The sequence below is a fragment of the Seriola aureovittata genome, chromosome 4, assembly GCF_021018895.1.
Source record: "Seriola aureovittata isolate HTS-2021-v1 ecotype China chromosome 4, ASM2101889v1, whole genome shotgun sequence".
Classification (NCBI taxonomy): domain Eukaryota; kingdom Metazoa; phylum Chordata; class Actinopteri; order Carangiformes; family Carangidae; genus Seriola; species Seriola aureovittata.
The window spans coordinates 10,037,760-10,057,583 of record NC_079367.1 but is presented as its reverse complement, the minus strand read 5'-3'; the positions used below and the strand labels follow the sequence as shown (position 1 = coordinate 10,057,583).

Below are 19,824 nucleotides of genomic sequence, written 5' to 3'. Positions count from 1 at the left end.
TAAAACTTGCCAGTTTCAACCTGTTTTATGTCAGTTCTGCTCAGGTTCCACCAAATATTAATTATTACAAATAAATAATAAGTTGTTTTATGTTTTAATTACTGTACTGTAAAATCACGGTTCAGGTCAGTAGATTAGCAAATATGAACGACTGGATGTGATCTGACATAGCACAGTGAGTCACACGCACAGAGAGACTGGATGGGTTTGGAAATATCTTAGAGGCAGAGGAGATGCACTGCGGCCACCGCTGACACCCACTGCTCTACCCGCCATGGCCAGTTAATCAGCCACAGGGACCCCACATAAAAGACAAGTAACTCCATTATAATCAGTTTTTCTATTTTTTAAATACTGAGCATTGAACAACTCTTAACTGTGCGCTGTGTTGATTAGTCTGCGAAAACACTTCACAGAATCCCATTAAACGGCTAATCAAGAGTATCCTATGCTAACAAGGTTGTGTCAAGGATTTTAGCCTCAATTGCCGGTAATGGCCATAGACACATAATACAGTGGCACAAAGTTACTTTTGAAGGCCTTTATTTCAGCAGGAGCCCCGTGCTACGGCGCTCTTGAAAGCATTGACTCTCAATAATGAGAGGAGGTGTTAAGTTATTCATCAGTGGTGCTCTACCAGTGTTGGCCCTCCAGAACCCAAACAAAGCATGAACTGCTTAATTTGCCCTGACCAGTGCCAAGAGGGCCCATTTAATTCAAGTCAATCAGCGCAGTGGCATTCTGAAGCAGCGGAGCTTTTACATGTCACTGGGGTCTGTTGTGCATTAATAAATATTTATGAAGCCGATGATGAAGTGCTCTCAGGGTTTATGTTCCATTATCATATTTTTGTCGGAGGAGCAACACTGGAGTCCTTGTGGCCTCCTGTATTCAAAGTTCAGCGATAACAGAGGTGCAGGTGTCGCCACCTGTGTGTTGGCTCACTTTAGCTGAGGAGTCTTAATCTATAGTTCATAAACTAGCAAAGAGCACCTTGTTTCTCTTAAAATAGTCCCCAACAAATGCATTATGTGCATTGTCCAGTTGTTTTAGGAAATTACTTTAATCTTTTTTAAAAATGAAACTACATATTTGTGAACCATTTTTTAAAGATTAACGTCCTCAGTATGAGCCAGTGGAAAGTGTTGAGAGATGGTGAAACACTTGGTTTTGGTCTGGTTTTGTTGACAATAACAAAAATATAGAATATCTACAGTTTAACCTTTAAATTGACAAATAATGAAGCACAAACAGGAGGCAATGCTACTCTGGCAGTAAGATATTTCTAAATGTGTGGCTTTAATGTCCTTGCTCTGCTCTGCGTCTTCTACAGCAGAGCAGTGACTGGACTGCTAATGGACCCTGACGAACAGGAAGTGGAAGAATATAACAAGCCACTGGAGACATCATGTTGTACTCCAGAGAGCCATTAGCTAAAGTTTCCATGTATTTATCCATACACAAAAAAAGAGTGCAGTGGCTTCTTGCTAATTGCCAACAGAAAACTGTTGAGGTAGCTAGGGTGGTGCACCCTAGCAGCAGACTCCCCTCTCGCCATCCCTGATGGTTCTGTTCCACTCTGAAATTTTCTGTGATGCATGCATGAAGGAGGGAGATACCTGCTGTACTGACAGGTGGTCCCTTGTAGATTCAAGAAGTTTGTACACTGACATAAGAGCCTGGGAGCCAGAGTGGCACTGGAGACTGAGCATGTGCAGTGTAACTGTAGTGTCACACAGTGACACGAGGAGGAGATCGGTTTGTGACGGACAGGAGGAGCAGGGCAGACGGCGAATGAGTGACGGGGACTCCAGAAGATGGCTGTGGTTATGTGAGGTGAAAGTGAGGGGCCTTGTTACAGCCTCACTGTTGGAAAGGCAGACACTGACCGGCCCTGGCCTGGCAGGCTCTGTGAGCTTTAGATGCCTCCAAACAATACAAGCACACCACTTTGTGGAGCGTAACCGACACCCTAAGTAAGCCCCGGGGAGGGGTAAGGTTAAGCTGGAAAACAAAACACCAACGCAGGTCATGTAATAGGCCTCTCATTTTGCGCATGTCTTTGTCAGAAACCTAATTTATTTAATAGCCTGCCTGCTTCAATGCCAGGTGTTTGGCGCGAGTAAACAGAAGGCAGCGACGATGAAAGCGTAGCGGGAGAGAGAGAGAGAGAGGACAAACACTTTCCTCACATGCACTGGCGAGATGTGATTTCCAAAGTGAAGATCTGGTTCAGCCATCTGGTGATAGAGAATAGCAGGAAACTATGTCAGCGTGCTATTTTCAATAATGCAGGCATGCATGCTGTCACTATATAATTGACAATTCAAGGGGAGAATTCTGTGAAATGTCAGCCTCTGTTCGTTTATTGTATATGCCTTTTATTTACATCCCACGGTATAAATCTGTTTCTCTGTCTCTTTTTACCCTCAGCACAATTGACACAAAAGACGAGACTCCAGTTTTCTATCACACTGCTTGAGTCCATCATCTGGCTGGAGAGAGTATAAATAAAACCAGTTCGCCTAAAAATACATAAGAGATAACTGCACCTCCAGTCCTCACTCTTGATCCTGACCTCTGACCACCCTGTATATTCCTCATCCATACTACATTGGTTATCATATGATCAAATATAACCTCAGAATTGAGCCCACTGCAAATAACTGCATTTGTTTTCAGCAGAGGTTGTATTTGCAGACATTAAGCCACTATGCCGCTCTCTGGGATCGCATTCATATTCAGCTAATAAAGGTTGCCAGTAGAGATAAATCAAATCTAAAACTGAAAGGTCCAATCTGAATGTGCATTGGCCCTCAGTGAAATGAAAGCGTATTTCCCATTCAACAAAATACAAGCTGCTGATTATGTGCTTTGCCATTTCCTTTCAAGGCCTTTGTAGTAGTGAGAGGTGACAAATGAGGCATTACTACAAAAAGAGTCAAAGCATTATCCAGAAAAAGACAGTTTCTCAGTTTCTCCATTGGTACAGATTTTTTACTTAGACACTGTGACATTATCAAACAATGATAATGACCCATGTGGTAAGTAATTTAATTAACTTAGAGGAGATGGTTTCTGAAATGTGAAAAATAATACATGGGTGTCGGCAGGAAAATGAACTGCAGCAGTACATTTAGTTCCTGTGGGTTCTTTTTCCTTTTTTCTTCAGGGCCTATTCTTTCATGGACACCAGCAATAGGCATGTCAAATTTTTTATATATGCCAACTCCGTTAATAAAGGCAATGCTGGTGAAACTATAGAGTGTCTGGCAGATTCATATTCCTCCATCTCCACCACTCCACTCAACTCCATCCTTTACTATTATGAAATGCAAATGTTATGTCACCCGCCCACTTCACGCAGAGATAAATCTGTTATTCTGTGCATTACGACACAGAAAGTCAGCACCACAACGTTCTCATTGCAGCACATAGTCACACAGTGTTAATTTGCACTCCAGTCTTTACCATTCATGCTGCATTTTATAACCATTTCCTTTCCATGACGGGGAAATTAATTGAGTTTGAGACGCCACCACATATGGAATGGAAAAAGAGGCATATAATGGATTATTGCTTCCCTGAAAACAGGATTGGACCAAAATGATGGAATGGGCTGTGGCACTACAGTAAAGTATGATGAGGTATTGTTGGAGGAGAAACTCTCCCTTGGATCAAATTATTGTGATATTCGCCTAGTTCAGTCTGTGAGGGACTATCAGAAAAAACTGAAGAGAGTCACATCAAACCTCACCAGTCAGTAGTGCCAAGGCAGACACTAACAGTAACAGTAATCTGGATATCAAGCAACATACGACAGCTCAGTCAGATTCCCTTGAATGCCTCCATATTTGTCTGTCAGGAATCCAGGTGATAAAGATCACCAGGAAACTAGGGAGGATGAGCTAAGAGATAATTCTGGCTTATTACAACTATTGAACAATTACTTCTATCAGAGTATTTTTCTATCAGCAAATGACACTGCACTCACCAAATTATCCGCTACGTTCTCAGAACGTGGTGACATATACTTCTCACCACCGTAATATTTATCACAGTTTACTTTGACCTCTAGTCTACTCTCTGTAGTATACAATTCCCTCCCTGTAATTTGCAGATGATGTGGTGCTCTGTGGCCTCATCAGACCAGGACCTCCAGCATGCACCGGGGCTGTTTGCAGTCAAGTGTGAAGCGGTTGGGATGAGGTTTAGCAGTTCCAAGTCTGAGGCCATGGTTCTTTGCAGGAAAATGGTGGATTGCTCTCTTCGGGTTGGGATGGAGTTTCTGCCCCAAGTGAAGGAGTTTAAGTATCTTGGGATCTTGTTCATGAGTGAGGGAAGGATGGAGCAGGATATTGACAGGTGGATCAATGCAGCATCAGCTGTAATGCGGGCGTTGTACTGGACCATTGTATTGGACCGTTGTACTGGACTGTTGGGGTGAAGAAGGAGCTTAGCCGGAGGGCAAAGCTCTTGATTTACCAGTCGATCTGGATATATCATATTTGCTGGATGGATGGATGGATGGATGGATGGATGGATGGATGGATGGATGGATAACCGAAAACTAATCACATATCACTTATCCTCTGCCAATCAACTTTTAATTTCATTGTGTTACTATTGCTCAGCAATCAACTTGTCGAGTACAGTGTTATGATAACTGACAGAAATGATGGGCAAAGCAACAAAAATAAAACCCAAGTTATGATAAACCAGAATTTTCCCGAAAAAATGCTCAAGTCTAAGGTAGATAAAAGCCAACAACATCAAGAAACACACCATAAAAAATTAACTGTACATAAAAAAATACAATGTAATTTATTCAAAAATTTATTTTGAGGATTCATTAAAAAACACCAAAGGTGATAATATCTTTGCAAAAACCGTGCTGTACAGCTCAAGATCACATAATATTAGCACCTAGCTTTATAAAAATGTCAGTTATGTAATACAAACACTGGTGAGCGCATCATAATAATACACTGTTTTCAATAACATTTCATCACATTTATTACATCAAATAACATCATAATAAACATATTCAAACTGTGGTAATTCTCTTGATGTTCTTGTAGTTTTCCTCCTCTTGGCTCTCACTGTGTACAGACAGGCTGCTGCAGTGCACAACATCAGGGGCCTGGAGAACACCATCAAATTTAGCTCTTAGTGGCAATACACCAGGTAGTTTTCTGCAGCACTGTCGATGGACAACAGTCACAGGAAAAGGCTACAAACTAAGATTCCTATCCTGAAAGCTTTCCTGGAAACAACACGATCGTACATGAGTGCAGCAGTGATACTGTGTCTTTGTCCGGTGTATGATGACCCTCAGACATATCTGAAGACAGCTTGAAGACAGCTATTGCCTTAAAGGCTCTAAAAGTGGCCGTCTTTCAGCTTCAGTACCTCCAGATAAGGTAATCCTATTACCAAATTTAAAGCACCTGGTTCATTACTTTAAGACAGGGAATCTGAACTGAACTTGTGAGCTCAAGTCAGCGCTGCTCCACATCAGAGGTAATTGGGGAAAAGCCAGTCCAGAAGAGTGCAGTTGTCCCTCCGCCTTTCATTATTAGACACCAGGATTTTACACAAAGTATCAATAGAGTATTTAATCCAAAATCAGTGTGACAATCAATTAGTCAGTCACATTAAAAACTACCCAAGGCACAATTACCTCAACACGAACATGTTGGGATCACGTTAGGCCAATGAAAACATGTGCAGGATACACAGCATGTATTTTTATCAGTTTGTGTCTCAATCAGGTCTCAGTTTAGTCCTACATGTACACTTGTAGTTCATGACAATATTTGGATCATACACAGTAATGGAGGAGCCACTTAGAAGTGCCCTGTAAGCTAAAAATAGTGCTGATTTTGAGAAGCTCTACAAATTTGGATTTACTCAACAGTGGTTGAGTTTCAGTTGTCTGATGGGAGGCCACCTGACGTGAGACAGTGTAGCGGTGCAGTTCCCTCCTGTTCTCATCAGTGTGAGAGAAGCAGGAACTCCAGCTGCAGAATGACTGAATGCATTATTCAGCTTCAGTCGATTTCTGCCTCTATTGGTTTCTCTCTCTCTCTCTCTTTCTCTCTCTCTCTCGCTCAGCCCTCTCACCTTCTTCTCTTTCTCTAACGTACCTTGCGAAAGCTGGCAAAGTCCTTCTGGCTATGAGTTGTCATGATTAGCTCATTGTAATCTGCATCTGTGGGGTGAAAAACAGCAATTTAGCCTGATCTAACCTCACAGCCCCTCTGACCAGCTACAGCCCACCAGCTCAGACCTCAGCAAAATAGTAGGATTCAAGCGATTTAGTGGCTCAGAGGTCTGAGATGTGTACAAAGTAGGCACGTCATCCTGATTTTAAATGTATCTTTTGTTTCTGTCTGAAAAACAGAATTTAAAAAATTAAATTAAATATGATTTGCTTGATTTTCAAACGAGCATTGTGTTTTGCAGCTGCTCAATTAACTGTGATTGACCATTTCATTAAAGCCAATTTGCAAGTACCTCACCCACATAGGCTAATACTTCTGTGAAGTTCACTGTATGTTACTAATAAATAATAAGGTGATAAACCAATCATTTTTGGATGTTTAGTCAATTTACCACAATATTACAGCTAATTATCCTGTAAACCATTCTGCAGTGTTTTAGAAAATGTCTGCCATTCCACACATCCATTGGCCTCCACTGCTTTCTGTACAATATCAAAATATATTAGCAGACTATTGAAATATGATTGAGTTGTGTAATCGGTCACAGTGAACATCACGTCTGTATTATTTTTTGTCAAAGTTGGGCAGATTGGAGGCTGCAGTGAGTCTCTATGGGAAAGTCACAAGACAGACCATGGCTAGCTGGTTAGCATGCTAACTTCAGTAGAAGAAAAGACCGGTGGTCCTTTCCACCGCTGGAAACAGCTATTGGCGAGTAAAGAAATGAAGTTTGTTATGCTAACGTTGGCTATGTAGCGATTGCAAAACTTCCAAATAGCTCCATTAACTTTGACAAAAAATAAAAATACAAATTTTATGTTCAGTTACATGACTTTATATTACGCAAAATATTGATTTTCATATTGTATGGAAATGACATGAAACCAATAAATTCCTGAAACTATAGGAAACAAACAACCAGAAACCTAAAAAATAGGTAGAATGCATTAAAGAATATTGTAAAATGTAAAGTTTACATAATTTGTAGTTAAGAAGCTAAAGCTGACAGATGCAAACACACTGGAAAGGTCCTTTAAAGTGACTGAAGCAGTTTTCAGTAATCTATGAAGTTCATTGACCTTTACCAGTGACCTGTCAGAAGCAGAGCACAGATGTGCCACAAATGACCGCTATAGAGGTTTGTGAGGAAACTATAAACTTACTACTGTCATATTAGCCTGACATGTTAATTAAAACCTCTGTAGCTCATCAAGTAATTGTTGATCAAGTGGTAATAAAACTGTGACCTACGTATGCAGTTAGCATAGTAGTAACCTACTTACTATAACTAAATTACCGAAATATTTCTCTTTACTCTCTGATATGCAGTGTCATTCTGTTTTACAGTTGTAGTTGTCATGGTGAACTACATGTAGCTCTCTTACCTGTGGGGCCCTCACTAGAGTATCCCAGGTTGACCTCCCCCGCTGTCACCTCAGCAACCGAGCGTTTCCCAACCTCTGATTGGTCGAACCTGCAAATACCCAAATGAACGGTCCAATGGAAAAAGTAACCTTTAGCTGGGGTACGGCAGAGCTACGCTGTCAGAGGCTATGCTGCGGTGAACAGACAATTTTACTTTCTCATAAAGCTGCTGCACTGTATCAGAGGCTGCTGCATTGTTTTCATCATAAAGTGCTTTGATAGATAAAAAATGAACATCATCATCATTTATCACTGCATTTTATTAGCCCCAACCAATGTACTCAACTCTCTCTTCAGTGTGCTCAGTGGAAAAGCTATAAATTGTATTTCAGCTGCATGGAAAGTGCTGACAAATACAATGTGTGATATATCTTCTTAAATGAGCTAATGACAATTTGAATCTTAATTAAGTTGCTACAAACTGTAATGGCTATTTAATGCATGCAATTTCAAATTCATGTCTTCAGTTTTCTTTTATTATCAGGAACAATAAAAGTCCATTCAGGCTCAGAAATAAGATGTATGTATTAACTAAGATTCACGCTGAGGCCTCATATTATAGTGGCTTATGTAAAGAATAAATGGAGCTCAACGCAGCCGGGCCTGCATGTCTCTGCTTCTGCCACAGATTATTTGAAGCTTCTCCCTCCACGAGAAAGTCACTTTCACTTAAGATGCCACAGTTTGTCTCAAAGTTCTTTTTCTTAGTTCAGAAAAGTGAAAAAAATCCAATGTGTTCATTGTTTAAAAATAGCCTCATAAAGCAGAATGAGTCTAGAAAAAGAGCTTTTAAATCTTACCATATGGCCGCCTGTGGACTTGGTTCTGAAAGGTAAAAAAAAAAGAGGCATAAAGTTTACAGAACATCAGACGTTAACTTAATCATTCTCACTGCATTGACCACAGACCCATTGTGCTAGCTCACTGCATCTACAATAGGAAAGCTGTAAATGTCCTGTTGTTTATTAGTTTTGGGTTCTGCACTACTATCATAGCCTCCAGTCAATTCAACAGTGAAAGCTGGAGCTGAGTGTTAATGAGTTTTGTAACACGGCTTCATGGTTGTCTTTGCCAGAGGTCCTCCTGGCCACAGCAAAAATACAACAATATAACAATGGTGCAGATGGTGCTTGCCCCAGGAGAGGTATAAAGTGTTTCTTTAACAGGGAGAGAAATTGCCTTTGTCATTATATTTTAAATCCCTGCTGTCATGCTGGCCAAAGTCTTTGAGGGGGCCTATATTAGATCCCTTCTATTTTTTAAATAATTACAAAGCATACATTGTTCCCCATTGAGGTGGATTACCCAAAGAAAAGCTTAGTGACTTGGAAGCAAGCCACATCCTCTAACATGTGAAACCTCCTCATGAAGTTAATTTAACTTGCTCAGGGATTGTTACATTAACGATACTGAGACTGAATCAAGGACGACGGTGAAGGAGGTATTAGACGTTTCAGGTACAGAATCAGCAGCCGAAGGAGAAAGGTCACACCTGCTTTATGATAATTCCTTAGCTCTAAACCATGGCCATGATTTGCAATGGTCCAGAATCAGTCACAGGGATTACAGTGACTTCTTAATGTGTGACTCAGGGCCACTTTTTGTTATCGCACACAAACAGGCCTCCTCCTGCTCCTTGTGCTAGAGCAACGATCCCCTCAGAGATGGCACTCAGGAAACATCTCTGCAACGTCCTGCTTTCCTGGCCAGGCTTTTTACAACATCACGCCACTGCACTTCCGCACCTCGCCAAGGTATCGACCTCTCTGCTTGGAGAGGTGACAAGTAGCCTGGCCACATCACAAATATTCCAGGTCGGGTTATGAGCTCCAAAAGAGTTGCAGTAAAACTGTCTCACTGTGTGGTGATTTTAAAACCTTATTAATGGGTTTATAGCATTTCCTGACCCATGCAAGACCTGGAGGGCTGTGAAGGAAGAGTTGGTGCTGCCTTAGTCACCTTTCAACTTTAAAAACAAAAGTTCAACTTAAAGGAATAGTTCAACATTTTGGGAATTATGCTTAGGGTTTTTTTTTTTTTTTTTTTTTTTATGAGAAGTAGATGTGTGACGTGAGAGAGGTATTAATCTCCTAATCTAACTCAGCAATAGAGTAAAAAAAAACACTGTCTGACTTCCTTTGTTGGACTAACTAACTCGTGAGATACGCTGTGTCCTTTCTGTGTGGCACAGTGCTTCAGTCAAACATACCGACTCATCAGGCACGAACCAGGTGTGATTCAGAACCTCTCATTCCCCAAGGTACAATTTCTGCCAGCGTGCCAAAAACTGTAATCCTTTTAGCAAACAGGTTGATATCCTGTCCAAGGCCACTGCATTCCCAACACACAACTGTCAACTTGTTTTCACATCTCAGCCTTTATCAGAATGCTCCCACCAACGCAACTATCAAGGTTTAAGGATATAAACCCAGGACCGAGACACAGCCCCTTTTATTTATACAGGGGAGGCTCACTGAAATTACAACCTATCTTTTTTTTCTGCAACAACTTTTATTAAATCAAACACCAGCAGTGAAGAGGCTGCAGGTCCTGTGGGAGTGAAACAACTGTTACTAGCTTGGTAGTTTATATACTGTAGTAGCACATTAAAAGTACAGTAGGACAAACTTCAAACTATAACAACTAACAAAAAATAGAAATTACAAAATAAAGTGCATAAACAAAGATATACTAGTTTTTCTGCTGTGACTTATTCTTCACTGTGGTTGGCTCCATAACTGTCCAGTTTCTGATGCCCAAGGAAATAAATTTACACTGTGTAATGAATATGATTACAAATGAGGTAAGGTATGCTACTTCAGTAAACACTTTAAAAAAAAAAAACTTAGAAATCAGACTTTCAAGTCTTGCCAAAATCATATTTAGTCATGTCTTTTCCAGACAAACCTAATGTTCAAGTGATTTATTTAACTTAATAGTTGACAGTGGAGCCAGCAGGCTGCAGCCCAGCAGATGGAGACACAGCAGGGGAATGTAGTGACAAAACTTGCCCTGTAAACTGTAGCTTACAAGTGGATGAGTAATGACCACACCAACATCTAACTGACCAGAATTACACATGCAAGTACATTTTTAAAGTTGTTAAGTTTGCTGCATCTGACTCACTGTATGCTGAAAAATCCAATTTAGTTTCAGTTGGACTGAACACCTGAAAGCTGCCTTGCACAAACTGTCCAACTAGTGATATGCCTGGACCATGCCCTGCTCCTCTGCAGTAGATGTTCAGGATTGATAGTCATTATTTCTTCCTGTCTTGATTTTCCCAGTTGTTTCGGGATTCAAACTGCCAGCCCTGCACTCATGCACATACCTCTCCAACATCTTTGTGTGCTGCTGTTGCCCGAGAAATAAAGCTTTCTGCTGACAACTAATGTTCTGCCTTTGTCAGAAAAAATATCGTGTGCCCTTGGTGAAGGCCAGCGCAGGGCAGTGCCGAGTCACAGCGTGTAACCACCTATCTCCTTCATTATACTTTAATCACAGTTTCTGCACTGGAAAAGGGAAGGGGGAGGAGGGGAGGTTTTTTTTTTTCACCTAGAGCAATTTAAGGAAGAGAAAAGTGCCTACTTGCTTGTCTCCTTTGTCTGTAACAGAGGACAGTGCAGATGCAGAGCAGGAGGAGCAGCAGCAGAGCAGAGAGGGAGGCCGTTACTGCCAGCGGGACTGTGCAGTCGTCTCCTTCCTGCACCACCTCTGCAACTGAGGGAGAGAAGGTCACATCAGTGTTTTAGTAAAAAAAAAAAAAAAAAACGCTGAAGCAGTGTTTTTACCTTGCAATTCAATCACAGATTTGCCGACCTAGTGTGAAGAAAGCTGTGTTTAATTTCCTGTTTTCATTTTTAGGTTTCAAGAGAGTGTTACAACCACAACTGCAAAGGGAACATTACTAACATAATAATGCAACATTTGTATTTTGAAGCTGCGGGCCTTACAGAGGTTTGCAACCTCAGCTCCGCTGTAGTGGCTGTGATGCAAACTCATGCAGTGTTGATCTGGCAGCTACTTTCTATTCCACTCTCCCCTTCAACAATAATGCTGAGTGATGATTCACAAGCATCCCCAAAAAAAAGGGAGAGAACAAAATGAAACAAAAAAAAAAAAGACGAGAGAGAAACACACAAAATGTAGAGACAGAGATCTAAACTAGGACAGAACAAAGAGAGGCTTGACAGACGGCTCTCACTGTGCATTTGTGTGTATTATTTTAATGTGAAACACGATGGCTGTGTTACAGTCTCACCCACTGTCAGGCGGACGCTGCTCTTCAGTGGCGTGGGGAGGGCAGACACGGAGGCCAGACAGCACACATAAGAGCTCTTTGCGGCCGTCACACTGAGGTTGCTGCTCACAGTGAAGAGGCTCTTCCCTGACTCTTCACTGCTGATGTTGTATTCACCCTGGCTCACCTCCACACCATTCCCCACAGAGAGAGAGACGATTACTATCACTTACAGTATATTCTAATTGGGATGACTACGTTCTAACTTGCCAGACTTTTTCAGAGTTTTTCTGTAAGTACGCCAAATGTATCTGAGCTTAAAGGAGCAGTTCACCCATAAATGTTTACTGTATAGGACTGAGGGTGAGTCTGCCTGTCACATTTTGTAAATGAAAAGTTTTAAAAAGTTGAGCTTTTTGAAGGTGATGGAGCTGTCTCAGATTTGTTAGCATCGGTTCAGCCTAAGGAACAAGAACAACTTGCATTGACAGCACCACTCCCACTCTATTCAGAGGCAGGACAGAATTTCCTGTCATAGCAGAAATACATTACAAGTAGGTACAGTAAAAGGGATGGACTTTACTAATGGTCAATCAAATCAGCTCCTCTCATCCCCTCTAAAAGCAGTGCACTTGAAGCCACCTCTTCCAAATATAAATATACTTGAGAAGAAAGTAGTTTTGAGTTTAAATGTTAACTGTGAATTATTGTGAGTAAAATGTTTTAATAAGTTTTGAAAGAGGCAATGAAGAAAGTGTTTTTAACATAATTTTGGGGCTTTTGGGATACTATAAACTAAATGCACTTGAGTACATTTTATTTGTATTAGGGTAAGTTACAGCCAATAAATAGATAGCAGTACATATGCTTTGGTTGGGTTTTTTGGAGCGTAAAAATAAGGCAGCTGTGAAATTTTTTTCACATAAACAATTTTTTGGCATTAGTGTATTCTGATTAGGGATATAAAATTGCTTTTTAAGTTCTCAAAGTGACATGTCTCAAAGGGGTTTTACAATCTGTACAGCATACAACATCATCTATCCTCATCCCTCAGTTTAGACAAGGAAAATACCCAAAACGTTGACCCATTTCACTATAAAGATGAATATGATGAGCATGTCTGGTTGCAGTACTTACCTTTCTGTCATTCACCTGCCACTGCAGACGGGGTTCAGGGTACCACCCTACTGCTTGGCATTCAAACAGCACTGACTGGCCCTGGAAAGCCAACTTATTGTCCCCAAAGACTTTCACGCTGCCCTTTTCTGCAATCAGAAGAAAGTACATTCACAAAGTTGAATTTTTTCTTTTTTATGTGCCCACACACATGCACAGTATACTGTATGTATGCCTGTATATTCATGCATATGCACCAGTGTGAGTAGGTCTAACTGATTTTCATCGACAGTCTCCTTTGAAATTCATGCAGCTTCATGCTCTTATCTTTACCCAAAGATGAGCATCACTTCTCCAGTTGGCCTGAAGATGGATTTCATTCGTCCCGGGTGATTGATCGCATGTCTCAAAAGTCTCAGTTGCCTGACGAATGCGTTTTCCCCTTCATCTCCTTCCCTGACAGCCAAATAAGCCACTTAAGGCCCTGGGAGATACAGTATCTCATATTTGAAGTTATTATCTAGCAGAATGAAAGGCGGTGGATGCAACAGACAATTGCTATAGACAGAAAGATAATTACAGAAGCGTCAGTGCTTTGTCTAAGCGAATGACATGTCTGTGGTGATTTAGTTTCATATCCGCAGATGTTTAGTACAAATCATTGGCTGTCCCTTTTCTCCAGGGGCCTTTATTTGATGCCTGATTTGGTGTCATAAACATCGTACCGTCCAATTCTTACAGAGACCGGTTCTGATAGTGGACTCCAGCTGCTCTTGGATAGAATCTCGGCACGGGTGGATAAAGTGTTGGCGAGGAACCAGCAGCCTCATTTGCACTGACTGAGGGGCTCTGGGCGATCACGGCTGATTGATACATCTGAATAGAAAAAGAATGACATCAGCACTTCCTCCCAAAGCTCCGATCTAAGTGATCCCTGAAATAAGGTTTCATAAGGTTTGTTAATCACTGAAGGGAAAGTGAAGACTGTGGGCTGCGGTGGCGGGCTCTGAGAGGCCGTGAGCCCCCAGCGAACTCTTAATTTCGGTGATTTTTCAGCAGGGGTCGTCAAAGGGGAAATTGCCACTTTGAGGGCAATATTTATAGACTTTTACGTGTGCGTATGTAGGATTGGTGTGTATGCGTGTGTGTTACATGAACAGTATATAACATGGGCACTTTATGTGTGGGTGTGATTTTTTTGCAAATGAGAGGGGCACTACTCCCCTACAATTACCACATGCATGTTCACTCTTCTGATTTATATCAAAGTGTTCTCCTTTTCTGCAGCTCTAGCCATCTGCAGATCCTCTTTATAGTCATGAGCGCATATTGATTAGTTCAAGTGAAAGGTTTGTGTGTTTGAGTTGGAGTGAGTAAGAGGAATAAGCAGAGAAGGAGCGGCGAGAGCTAGCGGGAGCGTGTAGTCATATTTACACCATCTTCATATTGGACAATTAAAGCAGGGAGTGTGGATGGTAGCACACGGAGTCAACCAGGCCTGTGTGGATTTGTGGCTCTATTCCAACAGTATATTTGAGCTGCAGTACACAAATCACAGGCAGAGTTGCTGACTGTTAACTGGGCGTGCCAGGATGCACAATTAATTCAGAGGCTGTGTCAGGCCATAGTGATCCTCTGCATCCACACTGGAGGGCCTGATTCACCATACACTACTGTTAATGGCTGCATATGTCAGTGGGGATTTGTGGCACTGGCAGCAATGAGGGCTCTCTCCATAATATATTGGAGGCGATGGGTCATTGGTTTTGTTTCCTCTCGCTTTTTGCAGAGCGGATGTTTCCACGCTGATTTTTTTTTTTTTTTTTTTTTTAAGCTGAGCTCTCAGTTCACTTTTTGCATACTGTTATTAGATTTTTTTTTTTTTTTAAACTTGACCTAGAGAAAGAAACATCAACACCATCCATTCATTTCTTCTTAAAAATAGGATTGGTTGTATTGGAACAACCTCTTTTTCTTACCGCTAAAGTGACAAAGAATTTAAAATCTAATTTTTAATCTTAATATATTCATGTAATAATCATTTTCACAGAATTTCCAAATTTATGATAAGTATAGCAAAATAATAAATATTCCAGCCAGATATAGTAAAAATGCTGAGCTTTAATTATAACATAGGCCATCTTTATATAACACATTTAACTTGGTTTAATGCTGTTATAATGCATTTGAGTGAATGTGTGAGCAACTGGAAGGGATAATGTTTAATCCCTAAGATCCATAAGATCCATTGTGTGTTTATCAACACTGGTATATTGGTCCAGTTAGCTAGATGGCCATGGCAGAACAAACAATATTCTCACCTTACCTATTTTATGACTTTTTTTCAATTTAATTAATTCCACAAGTTAAGGCGGAAATATAGATTTATCTTTCTGTGCTCTCCCAAGAAACTCAGACTGAATGATGATGATGGGGCCAAATGAAGTGCAGAAATGACTCTAAGTTGTTTTGGATGTGTTTTTCTTTGGTAATTACTATAAGGAAATCCCGCTTGTTAAAATGCTGGTTCTCACTGCAGTTCCTGCTACAGATAACAACTCCATCTAGAAGTGCAGAGAACAACAGATTTTTATCAAGTCCTGACTCGTAACTCTTCAGCAAATGTGCCACCCAGTCCTCCTCACACAGCATAACCCCTTTGGCACAGCATCTGCATAATAAACACTAAATGAGGAGAGGAGAGGAGAGGAGAGGAGAGGAGAGGAGAGGAGATTGGTTGTAGCTGCTGCCTGTTCTGACTGCCATGGAGTTCAGCACTTTCCAACTGGTATTTATATCTGGGGCCAATCGATTCCTGTCCTCGGCACCACACCCACACTGTCATTAACAATGTCACAAGAACCATCAAACACGCCAGGGTAACTGTACTCCACCACCCGGACCCAAATGATTTCCCACCCGTGATATACACCATGATTGATCACTCAGGCACTAGTGCAGCAGAAAACTTTCATTCTCTGAACCCTACTCTACAAACAAATGCTATGTTTTTTTTTCTCTGATTCTTTGTGTCTCTTTTTTTTTTTTTTAGTAAAGAGAGCAGTGTGTGGGTGGACAGAATCAAAGCAGCTACACAACTTTTGCTTAGTCCCTTCATTTACCTCTTTTTTTTCTCTTCTTTTTTTTCCACACTGCTTTTTGCCTTGTCAAGGTTAAATTCAGTTTATTTCTGCATTCTCTCACACTGCAATGGTTTTCAAGAGACTTGCCATCTGCTTGGTTTCCTTTCCATATGTGTGTGTGTGTGTGTGTGTGTGTGTGTGTGTGTGTGTGTGTGTGTGTGTGTGTGTGTGTGTGTGTGTGTGTGTGTGTGTGTGTGTGTGTTGTGTGCATACTCGTGTTTGCAAGAAAGTGAGTATCCCTGAGAGAACCTGGCTGCACAAAAAGCCTTTGAAATTCAATTCAAAACACACACGTGCACACAGTACCTCTTCTGACTTTCACACACGCAAACATATGCTCACATATGACCATACAGACCTTGTACAAACAGGCTTGCTGTTTTCCTATCAAAGTCCTGGAGGTCACAGGTCACTTGTCCCTGGTTGTTCCTCTCTGTGCTCTTCAGGACAAATACCCAGCTGTCTTTTGAGATTTGGCTTTTCTCAGCTGTCACATTAGTGTTGGTGGATGGCAGGACACCATGCAACTTTGAGATGGTGAGTGCCACTGTGCCGTCCAGCAGCCACACCATAGCAGTCCACTGGGTGTTGGGGCTGCAGGTAAAGCGGGCCTCCTCCCCTCGTAGGACGGTTAATGTTTCAGGTGACAGCTTCATCTGAGCTCCAACTGCTAAAGGTCCAAGGAGAGACAGACATAAAATATTGTAACTGAAGTGACATCTATCTTGTAGTGAATCTGAAGTGAAAACGATTCAAAACACCATAGCATCAGTTATGCGCACTGCTTCTGAACTACCTTGAAGGGAATAGTTTGACACTCTCTTGTGTGTTTGGTAAATATGAAGCTACAGCCGGTTAGCTTAGCTTAACACCTAGCCTGTCTCAGCTCACAAATTAACACGTTGTATATCGTTTAATTTGTATAAAAGCCAAAATGAAAATGGCCTTTTTGTCACAGTGAGGTTGCCTGGCAACAATATATAACTCAATTTTATATTAAATTATATGAGGCTTTAGGTTTGTAGGTCTCTTTGGATAAAAGCGTCTGCCATTTGAGTAAATAAATGTAAATGTAAATGAAAAGCATTAAGCCAATCACAATTAAGAGGCTGGTTTTACAATATACAAAATGTAAACCACACACGTCTACTTATGGGATGGGTTACACAAGCAACAACTGTCAAATGCTACAGTTGTCAATAACATCAATACAAGTTTAACAGGATTGGACAATATTTCACTTTTTTCAACACAAATTGACTCCAGACCAAATAAAAATGTATCCAGGGTACATAAACAGCAAGATCACATTTGCAGTAGAAATCAGAAGGAAAACATCCAATCAGTATATTGACATACACAGAGACTCGGGGGGATAGATTGAAATTAGTGTATGCAAGGAGAAGGAAAAACCATTAATGTAGAGTAGAGTCAGTGGCCAGTAAGTATGGATACATTCAGCTTGGTCAGAGTGAATATGGGTTAATGCTTCGGTGTACAAATCAAAACCTTCCCATCACAGAGGACCCAATGCATATCTCCTCAAGACAACTTTGACAGAACATTCAGGACACGGAGGGTGCAAGTAAGAGATGAAATGATAGTAAGAGAAAAAGAGAGACATCAAAGCCTGAAAGGGATAAAGAGACAAAGAAGGAGAATGAAAGCACAACTCCCTAAATCTGCTTCTTACTGTGGCTGTCCAGAGAGAGATTGGCGATTTGGCTTGTCAGGATGAATGAGGGCAAATAGGATTTAGGGAAGAAATACTGACAAAGGAGAAGAGTGTAAATTCATTAGTAGCTGCCTGCAACAGGCCACAGCATCGCTCTGCAGGGTAAACATTTAACAGGAACCTGCAGAACTTGATGAAGCTACAAGCAGTTGCACGGTTGGGGCTAAAATTGATGAACAAACTCTGAGCAATCATCCATAACCAGCTGTACAGTCTACTGCGAGGACCTACTCTTCAGTTACTCTATAAACATTACTCAGATACACGCATAAACACGGAGACACATGCACACAGATAAATTCCGGCACATCTTTGTGGCTTTTTGTTGCTGATAAATGAAGGAGAAAAGGAATTGATATTAATGGCATGACCGTGAAATATGAAATAACATGTTTATGCCACAGTACTCAGGGTGATGTATAACTTGTTTGTGGTGAGCTAACTGTGTTACCTTCTACAGCCAGCATGCAGAGTCATAAATTATGCATCCGTTTAGGAAATTAGGTCTGAGAAATATCTAGGCCAGCCTATACAGCTATTCCTTTTCATTGCAATCAGAGAATGGCAGACTAATGAGCATAATTTGTGCGTGCTCCTATTGGGACCATGAACCAGTGACTCTGAAGTCCCCTGACCACCGGCAACATCTTACTGTTAACTAGATAGGCAGCCATTTTAAAGAAAATTAATTATAAAGTGCAAATAGATCATTAGGCCTTCTAATTAGATTGTCTGTTGGTTTAATCTGAAGGGCTCCGCTATTAAACACACCACGGCACTGAATGTGGCCATTAATACAAGCACATTACTGGCCTCTGTGACACAACTCCAGTCAAACAAGCTCCTGTGTTTGTCATGAACTGAAGTCTCATAATAATAGTTTTCTGCAACTGGCTATTGGAGAGGTAAATTACTGAAATATTTTTGCCAACAGGTCTACCAAATATGGCAATCCATGGGGACGGTTGGATTACTTCTCTATTTCCAGTACCCCTATTTCTTCGTAAAAATCATGAGCTGAACTCTCACCTTGAATCCTGCATGAAAGTAGGAACACCAACAGATGAACCACCATTGTTCAATGCTGGATGATCCTGAAATTAAAATAATTGAATTATTCCATATATCGGGCCACATTTTATCATAATCTCAGGTGGTTTTTTTTTTTTTTTTTTTTTTTTGCATCCTCTGTAGCTTGTCTTTTAAGTTTAGCTGGTAATACAATTAAATTAAGAAAAGAAAAACAGGTAAAAAGGTAATAAATCCTTTTTTGTTAAATTTAGATTCATTCTCATTTTATTATTCTGAGTTTAATTCATCCTTGTGCGTTCATGCCTTTCCAAAAATCATTCATTTAAAAGAAGACTCAAAGCAAATTACAGCAAATGTGACGACACCTGAACAAACCATCTGTTAACCGTTTATCTCTTGTCTCTATGACCACAGATAGGACTGTAACTCCATGAAAGAAACATCAAGTTCTCTCTCTCTTCCACACATGTAAAGAGTATTTCTGTGTTGTCAAAGTGCGACAATTACAGCTTGTATTATTACTCAAAAACACCAAGTTAACCAGTAAAATCACTGAGATCTTGTATGTAACTTGTTGCACGGCACCTGTCTCTGAACCATTTCTTTCACACAAGGCAGAAAGTCGCATCTCCTGACTAAAATTGAGGTTGAGGTTAAGTTTACAATAACTATCAATAAATCCCAGAGTTTGTCTGGCTCACCTCAGTCTGGCGTCTCTGTGGATCAGCAGCGAACGTCACATACAGTGGATACATGTCAGTGATGCTGCTTCTTCCTCATGCCATGGTGCTCTATCAAGCAAAGCTGTCCCGTTAAATATTACCACACTCGGTGGGAACTTTGTACTGTGCAGATGTAAACACACAGTGTGACTCATTCTGCAAACAATGTCCCTTGTAAATCCCT

The 19,824-nt window shown here is 40.8% G+C and overlaps 1 protein-coding gene and 1 long non-coding RNA gene across 5 annotated transcripts in view; one reads left to right on the top strand and one right to left on the bottom strand.

Moving 5' to 3' along the window:
• LOC130167339 (uncharacterized) overlaps positions 1-19,824 on the top strand; it is a 77,614-nt gene that overhangs the window by 42,360 nt on the left and 15,430 nt on the right. The window lies entirely within an intron of this gene.
• On the bottom strand, positions 4,800-19,758 carry igsf5b (immunoglobulin superfamily, member 5b). 4 transcript variants are annotated; one of them, XM_056373374.1, is made up of 10 exons: positions 19,620-19,757; positions 18,916-18,980; positions 16,510-16,821; positions 13,030-13,157; positions 11,914-12,079; positions 11,241-11,372; positions 8,453-8,477; positions 7,613-7,701; positions 6,150-6,214; positions 4,800-5,143 (listed from the first exon to the last, which is right to left on the bottom strand). In XM_056373374.1, the coding sequence occupies exons 2-10, from the start codon at positions 18,959-18,961 to the stop codon at positions 5,048-5,050; spliced, it is 1,059 nt and encodes a 352-aa protein (XP_056229349.1). In that variant the 5' UTR covers positions 18,962-18,980; positions 19,620-19,757; the 3' UTR covers positions 4,800-5,047. The 4 variants fall into 4 exon arrangements, with proteins under 4 accessions (XP_056229349.1, XP_056229350.1, XP_056229352.1 ...); XM_056373375.1 differs by having other exon boundaries at positions 16,510-16,818; XM_056373377.1 differs by lacking the exon at positions 6,150-6,214 and having other exon boundaries at positions 19,620-19,758.

Coding starts and splice junctions, on each gene's coding strand:
- igsf5b (XM_056373374.1), bottom strand. CDS start 18,961: ATGGTGGTTCATCTGTTGGTGTTCCTACTTTCATGCAGGATTCAAG. Junction 13,158..16,509: donor AGCAAGCCTGTTTGTACAAG/GTCTGTATGGTC, acceptor TTCTGATTGCAG/AAAAGGGCAGCGTGAAAGTC. Junction 5,144..6,149: donor ACTTTGCCAGCTTTCGCAAG/GTACGTTAGAGA, acceptor GGTGTTCTCCAG/GCCCCTGATGTTGTGCACTG.